This window comes from Dermochelys coriacea, chromosome 16, assembly GCF_009764565.3.
Source record: "Dermochelys coriacea isolate rDerCor1 chromosome 16, rDerCor1.pri.v4, whole genome shotgun sequence".
Lineage (NCBI taxonomy): Eukaryota > Metazoa > Chordata > Testudines > Dermochelyidae > Dermochelys > Dermochelys coriacea.
Genome location: NC_050083.1, coordinates 22,084,353 through 22,103,241, shown reverse-complemented (window position 1 = coordinate 22,103,241; position 18,889 = coordinate 22,084,353). Strand labels below are relative to the sequence as shown.

Sequence of the window (18,889 nt, the reverse complement as noted above, 5' to 3'; positions counted from 1 at the left end):
ATCCGGTGAAAGGGCTGGCTAGTATCGATCTGACTCCCAGTTGTTTTTACCAGGCACTACCCACTGTATACTGAAGTGTTAAAAGAAAAGGAGTACTTGTGGCACCTTAGAGACTAACAAATTTATTTGAGCATAAGCTTTCGTGAACTACAGCTCACTTCATCGGATGCATGTAGGATATAGGATGCATCCGATGAAGTGAGCTGTAGCTCACGAAACCTTATGCTCAAATAAATTTTAGTCTCTAAGGTGCCACAAGTCCTCCTTTTCTTTTTGCGAATACAGACTAACACGGCTGCTACTCTGAAACCTGAAGTGTTAAACTTAGTCCCAAGTGACATTAAAAGAAGTAACTGAGATATCTGAAAACAACGTTGAAGATTTACAAATGTACAGTGGCTGAGACATGCTGGGGGAGAGAAGGATATTGAAGTGTTGACATTTATGACATCCCATCAAGACAGTATCTTAAACAGTGTAATAGCACTCTTCTCTATTTTCTGATTCAAAACATACCGATCTAGAAGATAATGTTAATAAGTTAGAGTAGTGGTTTTCAATCTTTTTCATTTGCGGATCCCTAAAAAGTTTCAAGTGCAAGTGTGACCCCCTTTGGAAATCTTAGGCATGGTCTGTGGACCCCAGTTTGAAAACCACTGAGTTAGAGCAACAGTGTGCTTAGCCTGAATTGCTGACTTGTTTTCATCTGGATCTCATCCAGTACCTTGGGTACCACCATGATTCAGTACCTCCTAAAGAGAGGCGTGAAATAGTAGGAAAGGGCTCCAGAAATAGACAGCAGATATAGAGTACAGCTCCTGCTGCACAGTTGTCCTGTGAGAGAGTTCATGTAGCCATACTGCCAGTGCATTTGATGTGACGTTTCCCAGAGCCAATTCTCTGACTGGAAATCTGGAGATGAAAAGAATCCTTTTATTTTTCTAAAAATGTGTTCAGGAACTTTAGACTTGTTGCGACACTTTGCGCGAAGATCCAGGTGGTTATTTTACTATCTTGTCCTTGTCAGCAGTTGGGTGTGGACTAAACAGGGAATTAACTAACTTAGTAACTGAACAGCTGCTATACAGAAAATAACATGACCCTAATCTCTCAAGATTTTTTGTCTACAATAAATGTGTAAGCATCACGCTTCCCTGGCCTTAGAATGATTAAATGCAAATTAAATGTTGTGGTAACACATCTGAACATTTGAAGTGAACATTTAAAATCTCAGGAAGCTAGGTGGATTGCTGTAAAAATATTAGACACTAGTTGTGTGGTACACAAAATCTTAGGAGTTTTTATAGAACAATCAAGGGTTTACACACTTCAAGTAAATAGGTTTTTTTTCCCTAGATTATTTTATGTGTCTCAGTCATGGAACCAATTTTTGTTCTGCTCCTTATGTTTTTACAAGTGCTACATTTTTGTTCTAAATGCAGTTCCTTTTAAGGGAGCAGTGTTCTAATCGTGTCTCTAAGTGGAGTCCATCATTAATGTAATGTCCTCTTCAATCGTTCAGCTCTGGGCTATGGCCACCTCTTTTGCATTAATTACCATTTTTTTGCCCCACATTTGTATTTCTTTGGTTTGCCTGCATTCAGTAATTGCACAAGATGACATGATTAGATATATGGCCTCTTGGAAATATTTGTTTGTGAAATCCTTGGGGATTCAGGATGCAGGGTCAGTGTGAGGGAAGGAGTATAATATGCTTGTTAAATAGATTGGCTGTATAACTTCCTCTGACATTCCTTCCTGCGATGTTCTTACATCTTGTTTTAAGACCTTTTGTTAGAGCCTCTTACTGTAGATCATCACTTCAAATCCAGCCCAGATCAATAATGGCTGAACGTTACCACCATCTGGCAGCTCTTAGGTGACCTGTGTGAAATTAGTTTGGTGTGTCTCAGACCACTTCCTTCTGGTGATCAGATGTTCATTACCAAAAAAAACCACTGTTGTTTTGCATTAATTGGTCCGCTTGTTGGTAGTCTCCGCTGAGGCAGAGGGCTGAATTCCACTTTCACCCTCGGAGGTGGACCCTCTAGAACAGGATTGAAACATATTGGTGAGTAGTTGTGGGTGACTCTTGCCCAGCTGCTACTCATTCTGTACCTGTGCTGAGGAGTTTTTTCCCAGCACTAAAATAGTCACTAAAAAAAATTGCACATTATTGGCAATATCTGTTTTTAAATGAATTGTATTCATTTAAAGTTTTGTAATTCTGGGTTAAGACCTATGGGTATTCTAGTGTTAGCATAACAAAGGTCTGAGTCACAGACATGAGCATGACTATTCCTCTTTTGCTGAGCATGTTCTATTCCTCTTTTGCTCAGTAGTACTATACAGTTAAAAATCATTTCAGCAGAGGACAACACCGTTTACAGGGATTAAACAGCCTTTGAGTTTACTTCTGTGGAGCTCCCTTTTTCACTTTGAACTATCAGTGCTGAGTAAAGACACTGAATCTTTCATGTCACGTCAGTAAAAGTTTACATACAAGAAGAGATCTCTTGGCTCCTGCCTTTTCTTGATCACTTCTGAGTTTGACATATGCTTTTACCTGCCCTTCGTGGGGACCCTAGTTGCGCTTACCAATCAGGGGGACAAGTACATGTGAAAACTAAGCGTCAGTCCTTGTTTGCAGCAGATCCCTATTTTTTCAGGGAGTTGCCCACTGGAATTTGTATGTAGCATCTTTTTGTAATTGAGAAAAAACATCTTGATGCCAATAGCTGGTGTTCTTCCTTCAAGAAGAACTGGGTTTAAATTTATTTATTTAAATGGAGGTCCCAACTCTGAGTATTTACAGTCATGAAGCCCTTTAAAGAGCAACCCATAGCCACAAATTGAGTGCTGTAAAGACAGTAGAAAATGTACATGTTTGAGCACAAATCACAGTACAATTATGAATATTAAAAAGTTATAAATTAAGCATAGGGAGTGTTGTTTCCCACAGATTACTAACCACTAGTATGTGGAGTTAAGGAGACTATTGGCTGTGCAAAAATAAATCATGTGACAGATACCATGGCCATGATTCTATTATGGGACTAGCCAGGATTTCTTCTTTTCATGGTATGTACTGCGTCTTAATAGTGAGATTCCCATGGACATCTCCTCTCCCAGTCATACTTGCACAGACCTCGTCTCCTCTCCTTCGTAATTGCATAATATCTCAGTGGCAACCAGGGTGGATAAAAATCAATGATTTTTTAAAAAAAAATCCGCTTTTTTATTTAAATTGGATTTTTTTGATAAAATGCTTTTTGAGGAAAAAACATATCTAAAGGTACTTTTAATTAAGATACATTATTGCTCAAAGATCTCATCATGGAATAGGGATTTTAAATTCTAATTCTATAGTATGAGACAATATATTCATGTAATGTTTAAGAAAAGTTTTGTAAATGAGTTCCAATAGTTCATGGATTAGGGACCCAATCTTATGAGGTTCCAGGGGCTTCTGTATAGATTATTTAGGTTAATCTTTCTATCTACTCAATGGGATTCAATGCTCAGTCTAGAAGATACCATCAGAGATGCTTAGTTTTGCAGTTCTCAAACTGTGGATTTTTGTCTCCAAAGATAACATGCTTGTTAACAGCAAAAATGTTTTAAATAAATAATATATAGAGGTGAGAAATAACAGCTCTCAACCCTATTGTCCCTCTGCAAATTTGTGTACCCAGAGTCAATCCCTTACTTCTCTCTAAAAGTTCAAAATTTCAAAAAGTTTAATGAAAAGAAGATTGTTGGGGGCGGAATAGATCTCGACAAGGAAAAGAAGTCTGGAGATAAATGTAAGAAGGGAGGGACAGGCAGTAGAAACAAAAGTGAAACTGTTTGAGCAGCATATTCCAGAAGTCTTGAGGTCTTTCTGAGTGTAGCCTTCATTGATTTGAGATCTACCATACCATTCTCTCACTAGAAGGGAAAACCTATAATGACAGCAGGCCATAAAAGAGACCCAGTTGTGAAGAATGTGTATTAAGGTTATAACAGCCAAAAAGAATGCACTTTTTAATGTAGAAATCCATGATTAAATTGAGTCTTCCTGATTAGTGATTTAAATCAATTTGATTTAAATCAAATCCACCCTGGTATCATGTGGTAGAGTGGGTTGATTCTCACTGGTTGGTAACCATAAAATCATGTTGACTTGCAGTTAAATGTAATCTTTATGCCAAATTTGGTGATTCTGTTTGCTAACCAGGAGGATACACTATAATGATGCACAGTTATTTAAGCAATTATATATTTTCACATGCATTTATTCAGATTCTGAATTCTCCACAACTTTTGTTAGAAAATGGAGAATGACGTAGTTTTTATTTACTAGAGTATGATTTTTTTTACTTATGATTTGTATCAATCTACATTTGGATGGAAATTGGAATTCAGTTAAAATGCACAGAGAGAACATTTTAAAATGATTTTTTTTTTAGTTAAAACTATCTCAATTTTGATGAATACATAAGAAAAAATTAATCAAAACACGTTTTGTTTTAAAACTAAGTGATTTATTAAACAAAGGAAGTATCTGTAGTTAATGAACTGAACTGATTGTTTCTAGTCACCATGTCCTTTAAGATGTTAGAACTAGTAGCTCTCATCCTCTCACCTCATTTTTATTCGTAGAGTGGAAGAGGAAAACCAGCTTTCCTGCTTTTTCAGCTCATAATTAGTTTCTCAACTTTAAAATGCCTAGTCATTGAAGTGAAATAGTCAAATAAACTGAAATTAAACAAATATTCTGCACCTGCAGAAGAGTATACTGCTGTCAAAAGCAGGTTTAGCACTTCAACAAACTCTGGTTGTAGGTGCTTAGCCAGTGACTTGCACCAGTTCAGTGGTTTGACTTTCTTTAAACTTTGGCAACAAACGTACTGCTTGAACGTTATTTTCATTTAAATGATTGTAATAGATTATAGTAATTTTAGGCCTTTAATACAGGCTGTCATAACTTCAACGTTAATTTTAAATTAGTTTATTTTTAAAAGAAAAATGTATTTAATATAAAACAAATCCGATTTTTAAAAAATCCTCTTTTTTTCTCCACCGTCATGTGACCAGATGTCTGTCTATGACTATCAGCAATCTTCCAGAGACCACACATTGTTCACAGACCACAGTTTGTGAACTTTTATTCTATGAGTTAGAGTGAAGTCCTGGATGTTAAGACATCTGGATTCTGCTCTCTACCACTAACCTGTTATGATGTGATACTTAATCTTGCTGTGCCTTAGTTTACTCATCTGTTCAATGGGTGTAACAATTGCCTTCCTTACAGCAGTTGAGGCTTATTGTCTGCAAAACATTTGAGGTTATTACCTGAAGAGTATTTTGGAAAGGCAAATATTGTATTTACAATGTTACACTTTGTTACCCACTTACACACATATTGACTTCCATTTTCTTAGCCATCGAATGTGTGCAAGCTTCTACAGTATGTTTTTCTCCTTCCTCCACTGTGCAGCTACTTGTCTAAGATTCCAACCTGATGAGTTCTACCTAGAAAATAATGTGTACATAAATTGTTATTACAGACATTTACTAGCTCCCTATGGGGGGAAATTCCCAGTAATGATAGATTTAGCATGTGGCCCGGTACCTTTTCAGTATCCTTGGGATAGCATTGTTCAGAGGAAGCCTTGAGTGTGTTTGAATAGCGCTCAGGGTGCCAGGAGGAAGGCCAAAGGAAAAGGAAATGGAAATGGGAGAGCTGCTGGTTTGTCTCACATTTATATCAGATGACAGGAAGTGGAAATTGAGGTTGGCTGCAGCAATCTAAGGGGGCCACATCTGTGTGACTAGCTCAAAGCTCCAAGTAGCCCAAGTGGTTGGTCTAGTAAAGCTTTCAGGCATGGAGTATTTACAACAGACCACTTTTTTCAGACTACATACTTCCTTGGCAGGTCTTCCTTCACTTCTAAATTTCATTTTACTTGTAAACCCCTTTGGTTAAACTTGTGATTATTATTAATGATCTAAAAGTATCAATAGCTAAGGCATATACAGAGCCTGCCATTTTTTACTCATACAAGACTGCAAGTCTGGTTGGTTCATCCAGAATAGATTTAGCCAGCATTTGTATAAATTTAGCTAATTGTGGCTTGATGATAAAGGGTTTTTGTGTCAAATGTGACCTAAATATAATCTGCTGGAGATATCTTCCAGATTATTGTATTTTTAGGACATTTACAAACTACCACTCTGCTGCCAAGAAAGTAAAAATAAATAGTCACTATTTGGATGTGTGGGCTCTCACAAGAAAAACAAACTCTGTTCCCTTTGGCAAGGTAGCTATATAAGTTAGAGGGGTATTTTTGTTTCTGAACAAAATATGGTCAGAAACATTGTTTCCTTCTACTTTGAAACAATATTTGGGGAAAGAACAGTTTGGTCAGGGCTCTATTTTCATACTCCTAAAAATAGCTAATAAAACATTAATTATGTGAAAATGGCTTTCAAAAGGCCCTGGAATTTCAACATGTTTCCTGGCTCTGGAGGATGCAATAAGGAATGGTCTCTATATCTTGAGGAATTTAGCACCTCAGGAGTGCACATCCTAGAAATGGATGTTCAGTAGTGTCTGAATTTGTTGATTGGGTAGCATTGGATGCAACAGGAAGGGAGAGAGTGGTGAAGTTTGCCAGCATCTTGTTAATTCCTCCATTTTGCTTAGAAGTTTTCAATATATTTTCTGATGTCTATTTTGTTCATATTCCCCTAAGCAGCAATTGAGGGTTTACAGGTCTTTTGAAAGAACATAGTTTAGGAAATAACACATCAGTATTTCATCTATGCTTGTAAGAGGTGGAAGGCTTTTCTGGTAATCAATTAAAATCTGATTAATCCACTCTGAAACAACTTTCACATCCACGACTGGCCTGAAGGTTTGTTGCACCTTTACCCTCTAACACTATACATCCTGCATGTCCACTTTGGCCAGTCCCAGAAGCTTACTCAGATTCCTGGAACTTTCTTGCCTGTAGCCTGAAAAGATGTTTGAAACAGGCTTTAATTAGGGAAAATGTCTGCGCGCCCTTGCTATTCACGTGTCTTGCTGAAGGTCCTTGACATGCTGGCAGTTGTGGGTCAACCACTGAATTTATGAGTTTGTGCATATGCTGGGTTTTGGTTTTTTTTCTTTCTTTCATTCAAGAATCTCAAAGAGTTTTGGAAACATTAAGTGTGAGGTAGAGAGGCAAGTATTCTACCCATTTAATATAGTGGAAAATAGGCACAGAGAGGTCAGGTGACTTGCTATACCTGTACAGCAAGTCACTGTTAGACCTGGCATTGGCTCCTAAGAGTCCTGATTCAGTTCCCTGCTGTAACTCCTAGGTAATATTTCCTGTTATGGAGGAAGAAGTCTAGCCAGGTGAAGTGTGGTCCAGTTATTTTCTTCTCAAATCAGCTGCCATCACCCAGAGACTGTGGTCAAATAAATGGACACAAATCTGATATCAGGAATTATAACATTCAAAAACCAGTAGGAGAACACTTTAGTCTCCCTGGTCACTCAATAACAGACCTGCCTTCGATGAAGTGAGCTGTAGCTCATGAAAGCTTATGCTTAAATAAATTTGTTAGTCTCTAAGGTGCCACAAGTACTCCTTTTCTTTTTGCGAATACAGACTAACACGGCTGCTACTCTGAGACCTAAAAGTGGCAATTCTTCAACAAAAAAACTTCAAAAACAGACTCCAACGTGAAACTACAGAACTGGAATTAATTTGCAAACTGGACACCATCACATTAGGTCTGAATAAATACTGGAAGTGGTTGGGTCATTACAAAACCTAAACCTAATTTCCCCCTACTGCTACTCACACCTTCTTGTCAACTGTGAAATGGCCCACTCTTATTACCACTACAAAAGTTATTTTTCCTCCCTTGGTATCCTACTGTTAATTGAATTGTCTCATTAGATCAGCCTCACACTTGGTAAGGCAACTCCCATCTTTTCATGTATTTATACCTGCTCCTGTATTTTCCACTCCATGTATCTGATGAAGTGGGTTCTAGCCCACGAAAGAGTATGCCCAGATAAATGTTAGTCTCTAAGGTGCCACAAGGACTCCTCATTGTTTTAACAGAAGTTCAGAGAAATTGCAGAAATAGCTTGAACTAAACCAACAAAATTAGTCCATATTGTGTGTCTAGTGCACTAGCCTGCAAAGCAGACAAATCAAGTGCAAAATCTTAGTAGTATGTGCAGTTTTGTGGCTGGTTTTTATACTTTGTTTAACAAAACACATTTAAAAGAGCAAGATAATGTTAAATCGACGTGCCTGTAATCTTCATGTCCATAGCTGAAATTAAACGGTTAGCGCATGTCAATGGTTATATGCCTCAACCAGAAACATATCACTAGGTCTCAGTGGGCTGACATAAAAGCAAAATTTGACCAGCTTCTACTGGTCTTCTGTCACTTCTCAGTTACTTTTGTCCTCAAGTATCTGGCTGATTCTCTGATTTTGATGTCAGGCAAATGTCACTAACTCACAATTTAGCCCAGACTGCAAACCCTTCAGATGGCACTGCTGAGGATGGATTAAGTTCTAAGGCTTTTGTGCTGTGAGTTGACGAACAGCCACTGATGATATTCACAGAGGGATGTTGTATACTAGACTGGTTGGCAAATATATGGAAGTGGGTGCATACTCTTAAGAGAACACATTTGAGACAGGATTTAAGTCACTGAATTATATGTGGTGACTTCTTCACCCTTTTAAAATTTCCTTGTTGTAACTTCCTGTGCAAGGTTGCCTATAAATGTCTGTGTTGTGTTTTTTCTTTTCAGATACCACCTCCTCAAACTCCTTCAGAAATTTGGCAAAGTAAAGCAATTTGACTTTCTCTTTCATAAGTCAGGTGCATTGGAGGGGCAGCCCAGAGGATACTGTTTTGTGAATTTTGAAACCAAGCAGGTATGTTGGCTTTTTTTCTCTTAACATTTGATCCTTGTGACTGGCTGATTACCTTTACTGTCTAAATTAGCTTCATCAACTGAAAGATGAGATGGAAGACAATAATGAAGGAAAAAAGGAGATGCCCAAGTGCCTTGCAATACATAAACCTCTCTGCATACCCATCCCACCCATATGGTGCAGTCCCTAGAAGTAACAGTGATGGTTCCCCCATCGCCTCCCTGGGGCTGTTTTGTTAAAGCTTTTTGACGCTAATTCTAGTGGGCAAGCCATTAGATTTACTGGATGGTAATCTAGTAGGGTACTAAAGTGCTTGTTGACAACTCATATCCATTCTTAGTTTCATATTGTGTAGCATACTAAACCTAGGACTACCACTGCTGTTTTCTCCCTATATTTTAGTCTTCCAGATCCTGATGCTTCAGGAAGACACAAACCCCCACCCTCATACCATTCTCCACCTGTGTAACGCTGTGCACCCATTGGGGGTGTGGGGAAGAAATATTCCCTTCTGATCCCTGTGAGGTTTATCTGACATTATAAAGCGTGGGTTGAAATTTCAGTTACCTGTAGTATCATAGTCACAAATGTTGTCACAGTTCAACTAGGATTGGGTGTAGCTGTGAAGAGCGGCACAGGTAAAGTGTGTTTGTTTTGTGCAGCCTTCCTCCTTTGTTGCTGTATCACCAATAAGGAGGTGGAGTAAAGCCACAACATACAGCTCAGTATCACTCCCTTGTGGCTCAGGAAGTAATACTTGAGCACTGATGCATGGAAGGGAGGAACTGGGGAAAATAATACCACAATGAAGGTTGCTAACAGTAGTGGGATCACTGCATAGAAGCACTGTGGGGCAGCAGAGTAAGTGAAAGATGCTGTTGTAATTCTAACTTTAATGCTTTTTAAAGTAATTAACTCACAGTTAAAGCAAACAACATACTAATGACTATAGTCTTCCCCCCTGCCCCCATCTTCCGCAATTTTTTAGCAAGCCAGGATGACTTTAATGGAACCTTTTGAAGCTCATTTTTCAGAGGCAGCTACAGACAAATAAGCCGGATAGGAAGAAATAGCAGGATCCAGTAGGGCCCGGTCTGGATCAGCCAGTTAATAATAAGGATTCAGGAAATCCGTGATGTATTATGTGGTCTGTGGCTGACCTTCATATTCTATCTCTTTGTCTCATTCTCAGGTCTTTCTAACACTGATTATTTAACAGAGTCCAGGTGTAAAATCAATAGTTTAGGCAAGCAATATTGAGAGAAATACAAATAGTGAATTGTAGGTGTTTATCATAGGAAACCGAGCAATTTTAAACCTCCTTGAAATACTGTTCCAATGTTCCTTACATCAGGTTCATTGAAAGTTTCTGTGATGCTTTTATTCTGCCTTGAGTAAAAGAGTTTTCCTTGTGAGTAATCTCTGAAATGGTTTATAAGGGCATTGTAGCTTGCATGGGTGTTTGGGGTTCCCAGAAACACTAACTGAACAGTAGCATAGATTAATTCTATGATGTTAGTCAGCTGTCCCTGTAAATCAGTCTTATACGTGGAAGAAAAGGTTCTTGGACAGATTTTGATAGAAAATTAAGTTGGTTTATTTATTGAACTGTCTTCCGGTGCAGGAAGCAGAACAAGCAATCCAGTGTCTCAATGGTAAACTGGCCCTCTCCAAGAAACTGGTGGTGCGATGGGCACATGCACAAGTAAAGGTAAGCTTTTGACTGCAAACCTCAACTGCCTTATGAGGATGCTTAATTTGAGACAAAAATCTTCTCTCTGTGTTAGATCAAAAGCAGGGAGAGTTGCATAATTGTCCTTCTCTATACCCTTAACTTTTCACTTCAGCATTCAGAACTTGTGTAAGCTTCTTGTGTGATCTTATTTTCAGCTTTTACTTTGTTCACATCCTGATGTACGAATGTTGCTGCCCATCTTACTTCTTACATATTTTCACCCTTTGGAAATTGTGTACTGAATGTTTCCTGAGACTGACTGCTTGTCTTTTATCATGATCAGTTGTACATGCTAAATATTAAGGATCAGATTTTTATCAATTGTATTGATATAATCTCAGTAAAATTTAGGAACATGGGAACTGGCACACAGGAATACACCAGTGATCCATCAAAGCCAGCATCCTGTCTACAGCACTGGCCAGGAACTTTAAAAGAAGGTCTTAGAATCTCCATAATAACTTGCACACAAGAGATCAGCTAGTGATGGGCTTATGTCCTGAAGCTGAGGATATAGATCACTTCTTCTCCCCAGTACTGTTTTTTGGACAGGGTGTGTCACTGATTCTGCATTTCCTAGTTTTTCTGTTCTGCTTCCTAAAGCACTGCAGGTGGTAGATTCTTTTACTTCTGATTTTATAAAGCAACACATTTCTTATTAAAAACAAATCACCTTTACCTTTCCTTTTAACACATGTTGGTTTTGCTCTGAGAGGCACTGTAGTAAGGACTAGCAAATTTTGATTGATCAGTACTGATAAATGCAAAGTAATGCACACTGGAAAATGTAATCCCAACTATGCTAATTTAGATCCCATCATTTTGTATGTAGTTACCACTCAAGAAAGAGATCTTGGAGTCATAGTTGATCTCTGAAAACATCTGTTCAATGTGCAGCAGCAGTCAAAAAAATAAACAGAATATTAGGAACCATTCCGTGGGTGCTCCAGGGCTGGAGCACCCCTGGGAAAAAATATGGGTGCTCAGAACCCACCAGCAGCCCCGCGGATCAGCTCCTCTCCCACCAGCTCTCCTGCTGGCAGCCCTGCTGATCAGCTCCACCCCCTCCCTCCCAGCACCTCCTGCCCCTGCCACAGATCAGCTGTTCAGCAGCATTCAGGATGCGCTGGGTTGAGGGGGAGGAGTGGTGGCAGGAAGAGGTGCGGAGAGGGAGTGGGAGTTTGGGGGAAGGAGTGGAGTGGGGGGTAAGGTCTGGGGCAGGGCGGGGATCAAGCATCCCCCGGGAACTGGGGAAGTCGGTGCCTCTGTATAAGAAGTTGGTAAATGCCACTATATAAATCCAAGGTACGCCCACACCTTGAATACTGGATTCAGTTCTGGTCTCCCCATCTCAAAAAAGATATATTAGAATTGGAAAAGGTACAGAAAAGGGCAACAAAGATGATGAAGGGTATGGAGCAACTTCCACATGAGGAGAGATTAAAAAGACAGGGACTTTTCAGCTTGGAAAAGAGATGACTAAGGGGGGATATGATAGAGGTCTATTAAAATCATGAATGGTCTTGGGAAAGTGAATCAGGAAGTGTTATTTACCCGTTCACATAACAGAAGAACCAGGGGTTACCCAATTACGTTAATAGCAGGCATAAAACAAGCCAAAGGAAGCACTTCACATAATGCACAACGAATCTGTGGAACTCTTTGTTAGGGGATGTTGTAAAGGCCAAAAGTATAACTGGGTTAAAAAATGAATTAGATAAGTTCATGAAGGATAGGTCCATCAATGGTTATTAACCAAGATGGCCAGGGGTGTAACCCCATGTGTTGGGTGTCCCTAGTCCAATGGTTCTCAACCTATTTACCATTGTGGGCCACATCCAGTACTACCTGTATGGTCCCGAGGATGTCACATGGGCCACAGCTCTGTACTGATAGGGCCGCAAGCAGCCCGCAGATGAGAACCACGCCTAGCCTCTGACAGCCAGAAGCTGGGAGTGGATGACAAGGGATGGATCTCTCAATAATTGCCATGTTCTATTCATTCCCTCTGAAGCACCTGGCATTGGCCACTGTCAGAAGACAGGATACTGGGCTAGATGGACCATTGGTCTGACCCAGTATGGTCATTCTCATATTCTTATCTTTTAATTTCTTCGGTATGTGGTCTTTTCCCTGCCGTTGAGTTACCAAGTTGTACTTAACAACTATCTTTCATTATTTTCTTTGGGAAAATTGGATTTTTGGGAGTGACTTTCTGCTTTTAAAAGCAAATTACCCAATGTGGAATGTTGCATATGGAATTCCCCCAGCCTTTGTGCTGTGAAATACACACATGTATTTGTGTTGAAAGCTAAGGAAACAGGTAGCCTTGTAAAGGGCCACCATGTTTTTTTTAATTATCAAGCTCTAAGGGCTCAGTACTTTTTAGAGTACATACAAATTCTTGGAAACCCAGTCTCCATTTTTGATTAACTCTAAATTCTGTAGTGCTCTCGTAGAATGTTACACACTTCTCTATGCATGGAAAATGGTCAGAACATAAATGGAATTTCAATCAGTACAGCAAATGTTTGCTTAGAGAGGAATTCTGCAGAAAAACCTAATGCACGAGCAGTGTGGGAGTATTGCAAATAATGTGCAAAATACCTTAGTTCAGTTTTCAACAGCATTTGCAATTCTCTGAATGGAAAGATTTAACTACAGAAGGCTTTTGCCTATTGTGACAAGTGTTTATTTTAGGCAATACCAGCACCATGCTACATAGTTTTAAGATGAACAGCCAAGGCTTTAAAAAGAAAAAAACCTTACTAGATGCTGTCATTTTGAGCAGTTCTACAGAAAAATAAACCTGAATTTGTGCCAAGCGAAACATGGAAGTAGAATACACTGAAAATATTTCAGGAGGCCCACTGCGGTCAGAAAAAAGAGGCTCACAAATTGCCTTCTGATGAAAGGGGCTGGTTCTGAACTGTTGTTGAATGAGTTACTTTTCCACAGCGGATTTCCCTATGACTGCATTCGAACAGGAAACAAGTGTTCTGTGTTCCCTTCTGGTTCTGCGCTGTGCTTCTACAAAGGTCATATCTATTAGTACCCTATGGTAGGCTTACCTTGGGCCAGGGGTTCCCAAACTTGGTTCGCGGCTTGTTCAGGGTAAGCCCCTGGCGGGCCGCGATACACTTTATTTACCTGAGCATCCACAGGTACGGCCGCTCTCAGCTCCCAGTGGCTGCGGTTTGCCGTTCCCGGCCAATGGGAGCTCCGGGAACATATGTTATATCTTCTATTTGGAATGTTTCCCCACCACCACACACCATACTTCTAAGAAGCAACTCTAAACATGTTAAATGGTGGTACGATAAACCTTAATGATCCAAAATAAAGTGCACATGATAATCATACAGCATCCTAGCCATATGTGAACTCCAAATGGAAGCATTTTCAAATAAATACGTTTGTAAGGGCCATTACATTTTACTGTGTAGCTTAACCTAAAGGCTTTTTGGTAAAAGTTGTACAGACTCTTGCTTGCCAGCAGAATATAAAGTGAGATTAATCCAGACTGGAAGTGTGTCGGCAAACCTGGTGTTTCTGAGCCTTTGTCTTCAATTCAAGTTCGCTTAAGCAATATCATTACTAAAAGTCTCTTTTCTCACCTGCAGAGATATGATCATAATAAAAATGAAAAAATTCTTCCAATCAGTCTTGAACCGTCTTCCAGCACTGAGCCAACCCAGTCTAACCTAAGGTAGGAACCCACATAATTAAAATGTGGCCAAATCAGTCAGCCCAGGGGCAAAACTCCCTTTGACTTCAGTGGAAGCAGAAATGGGCCCACAATAGGGGTTTTTTGTTTTTGTGTTTTGTTTTCTGGATCCTAACTAAAACGGTTACTATAACTACTGTATCTTATTGAATGCGGGTCAGGCTGCAAAATAACTCATCTGATGCAGAGCAATTTTGACACTTAACTTTTATCTTTATTGATACATGAAACATCTGATAGATAGATATGTGTGTGTATGTATGTATGTGTGTATGTATATATATATATATATATATTTATTTTATTTTATTTTTTTTCAAGTGTAATGCATCATCATGACCAGGTCCCATGACCACACCTGGCCAAAGATGCCCTCATTTTTCAGATGTATTTCAGTAATAGCCATTTCTCTCTATCAGTTTCTGGTAGCCGCACTAGGATCACTTTTCAGAGTAGCAGCCGTGTTAGTCTGTATTCGCAAAAAGAAAAGGAGTACTTGTGGCACCTTAGAGACTAACAAATTTATTAGAGCATAAGCTTTCATGAGCTACAGCTCACTTCATCGGATGCATCACTAGGATCACTGTTTTATTAGAGTGTGCACCATGCAATATTCTGAATACAGCAATTTTAGCTGCCCTAGAAACTGTTCCAACCTCTCACACTTACGACTCTAGAAGAACATTCTAGATGAGAAAAACATGTTCCAGTTTCCCTGTTATCTCCAAAATGAAAGTGAAAATGCTGGTGTAAAAAAAATACTGAACACTTCTCATTATGATCGAGCCCTTGTCTTGAAGAGAAATGCAGTGAGAGAGCTCTGCAGGAGTAGAGGACTGCGCATCACATTCAATGCCAGAAAGTACTGGGGGGGAGAGGGGCTGTTACAGATCTTAGAAATAAACAGACGGGGTGGAGAAATTCATTCTCAATGTAGAGCTTGTCCTTTTAGACTTGTGCGTGTTTTTCTTGATTGGAAGTCAGGAAAGATAGTTAATCCCTGAACGTCCCTTTGTTACACCAATGGGAAAACTATAAGCCTAGATGCTTCCTTACTTAATTTTGATTTAGCCTGATCTCTTAAAATGAGTTTCCTTGATGATTTACAAGTTAAACACCTCCAAAGGAATAAACTAGCAGATAACTTTATCCTCTGTTCATCAGATAACAGTTCTGAACCATGGTTGCAAAAAGTTGGATCTAAAAGAGCAGATTCAAGAGGAAAGACTCCATATAAAAAAGTGAGAAAAGAGATCACTCTATAGTCCGCTAAGAGAAACCATATAATTGAAACTACTGTTTACCTGTAATCACACAGGGAAGCTGTGACATTTAATATTTTTAAAGCACTTTGTGATCCTTGAATGAAATGTTTTATATAAATGTGTATAATTATTCTGCACTCTATAAATGAAGCATTATATGGAGATTAGGACTGAGTATAACTGAATTGCCAGTAAATAAAGAAAACTAGTCTGAAATTTATAGAAATTTGCACTAGTACTAGCCAATTTCTGCTGGTCATTGTCATTTGGGACTGTTTTCACTGGATGAACATAGGAGATGTAGTAGTAAACACCCAGTGCTCTGACTGAGGAGTATATTACCGTGAGCTGAAGAAGGGAGTGCCGTCCTGCCCCTACCTAGTAGGATAGTGTTGGTGACAGAGGGCTCTGGGAGTTTGGGATGGGGGAGAGGAGGAGTTTCTTCCTTTGCAAGGAGCTCTGACAAAGCTGGAAAAACGGTCTCTCCATATTAATGGCAGCACAGTTGTGCTCGAACCCAGGACTGGAAAATTCCATTGACTCTGAGCTTGAAGGAAGTGCCTGGCTTGCATTTTTCCCTGTGACTTCCAGTGGCTTTGTATGAGGCTGACTCCTGGGTGGTATCACAGCTTGCTCAGACTAGTTGTAAAGTAGCAGTACTTGCATGTAGTGAGAAGACTTTAGGCATGCTTTCCTGGTTCAAAGCAAACAAGAGAACATCTATTTGTGTGTGTGGTGGGAGGGGATCCTTATTTTGTTGTGCAGTAATGCAGGTTAGATCTTCCACTAGCCAAAATGTGCAAAGCATTCAAAATGCAATTGTACATCAATCTTTATGCTGGTAGATTGTTGGTTACCACCTTTACTCCCTTTATGAAGGTAACATTAGCCACCTTCTAACTACTCCTGACACATCTGAATATTCTGATGCAAGAGACATTGGTTTATTTGAGAACATTGTTCAGTCTTTAGTTAAAGACAAACTAGACTTATCTCTTCCACTTTTTTCCCCTTTCCAGTGTCAGTGCAAAAATAAAAGCCATTGAAGCCAAGCTGAAAATGATGGCAGAGAATCCAGATGCGGAATATCCAGCGCCACCAGCTTATTCCTACTTCAAACCACCCGATAAAAAAAGGACTACTCCTTACTCCAGAACTGCCTGGAAATCTAGAAGATGATGCTTATGAATGGATAATGGTAGCAAGAAAGACTGTTTTATACACCTCCAGTGCTTTTGTACTTTGTAGATTGTGCTCAGCTGGCACTGTCCTTCCCAATCTCACTGTATATGCTACAGTGTTTTGTAACATAACATTTTAAATTTTCTGATAACTGCGCCATACTGCCAGTGTATGTACAGAATTGAATGCTGTCCAGAAAAAATAAGGTTCCATCCAAAACTTGTGACTAACATTTAGACAATCCATGTTGCTAGTCTGGTTTCATTAGTAAGACCAGAAACATTAGCCAGTATGCAGATAGAAAAGAAAACACAAGGAGTGTTCCATTTTAATTCTGAATGTTAAATTTAAGAAAGTTTTGTGTTTTTTTTTTTTCCCCCAAACATAGGAAGTGTTCCACTTGGTTTAAATATTTTTTAAGCAGAGGGAAATCGCTGAGTTTTGATAAACATTCACTAGTTACCATAAAAAATCCTTTTCATCTTCCATACAACAAACTTAAAATGGGTTTTGCAATGTCTTTTAGCAAATATACATTCAATATTTATACACAAGGCAGCAAATCTATTTTGTACCTCAATTTATTAATTTAAAGCCAGATCTAACCATGGGACAGCAAAAGGATTTTAAATGTTAATATTTCAGAACAGTTGTAGAAATCCAAGTGTCCCTCTCAATGCATTGGAATTATTAAATTATTATACACAATTGAATTTACTCTGTGCTTCTAAAATGGCAATACTTAAAATATGGATTTTGAAATCTCATGTGCAAAACAGTAGAATTTTATGATGTGAAAATGCTGTTTAAAGTTTTTACAGTAGCATATCTAGCATGCATAAATGTAATCCCCCTTAGAAGTTATTCTCCATAAACCAGATGTGACAGTGTGACACTGTAATGTTGCTGCCCCAGAGACATATGTCAGAAAGACTACCTCAGAAATCCACCCAAACTAGGCTAATTCCTTTTTTTTGATTGGTTAGCAAAGATGCTTGGTTATGACTGTTAGGAAAATATGGGTGACAGGGATCTGTGGCATAGCGGTGCTACTGTATTGTAGGGATTATCTTTGCTTTAGAAAGTGTTCAATTTATCTCTAATGGACTGGAATTTCACTTTAAAAAGCATGCAGCGCATCCTGTTCCCTAAACATTCTCTGCAATACCGAAAGATCTGAGAAAAGATCCATAAAACTGCAAATGTTTAGTTCCTTTATGTGCACAATATAGTGTTGGACATGCGTGACACGTGGAAGTTATGATGGAGACAGCTTCACATACTGTTACAGGAGATGTACTTCTATTTTGTCACGGCGTTCTATCTCTCCCTGCAAGTTCTTATAACTGTAATATAGTTTTCTGCCTTGCCAATCAGGCCTGAATGTTTTACCCAGACTGATAACCATTACATTTCCAAACAAGAGATAATTGTCTTTAAACTGCCCAGGGTTTCTCTCTAGACCAAATGTTTCTCATTTTTATGGCAAACTAAGGTTTGTATGCTTAAAACTGTTCGTCTATTTTACAGTGAAATTTATAATTACAGTTCTGATAAAAATGTCCTTAAAGCCACTATACTATCTATCTAGAGCATAGTTTTACACTTGTATGAGAGATGCACTGTTTTCAAAGCCTGAAATGGATCATTGTTTAAAAGGTCTTTAGCGATTGTTTGATTTCTAACTTTTCTCGTTACCCAGGTATCTGAAGAAAGTGAGCCTCCTTTTAGGTTTAGCATCCCCTATGAATGACACTGCTGCCTGCTAAAATTTTTTGCAGACTGGGTCTTCATTTTGTTTTAGGTTTTTACACTTATGTGATATGGTCTCCCACTTGCAATCCTCAGAGGATTTAGACTAATTATTTAAAACAAAATGGTCAATTCTATTTTTAATATGAATTTAGAAATAGCTACATTTGAATCAGGTATGCTGTTGTTCCCTTTTGAAAGCTATTGTGATATTTATTTGTATTTAAAATATGATCATTTGCTGAGGCTCTTACAGTTGTGTGTGAATAAATAGAAGTCTAAACTG

General features: G+C 38.8%; 1 protein-coding gene across 1 annotated transcript in view; it reads left to right on the top strand.

Annotated features, from left to right (window-relative positions):
• The window catches only part of RBM18 (RNA binding motif protein 18), a 20,150-nt gene extending 1,261 nt beyond the window's left edge, over nucleotides 1-18,889 (top strand). The window contains exons 3-6 of the mRNA XM_038374570.2: nucleotides 8,816-8,942; nucleotides 10,567-10,653; nucleotides 14,301-14,386; nucleotides 16,689-18,889. Of these exons, the coding sequence (XP_038230498.1) occupies nucleotides 8,816-8,942; nucleotides 10,567-10,653; nucleotides 14,301-14,386; nucleotides 16,689-16,848 (460 nt within the window). The 3' untranslated portion in view covers nucleotides 16,849-18,889. The remainder of the gene's footprint in view (nucleotides 1-8,815; nucleotides 8,943-10,566; nucleotides 10,654-14,300; nucleotides 14,387-16,688) is intronic.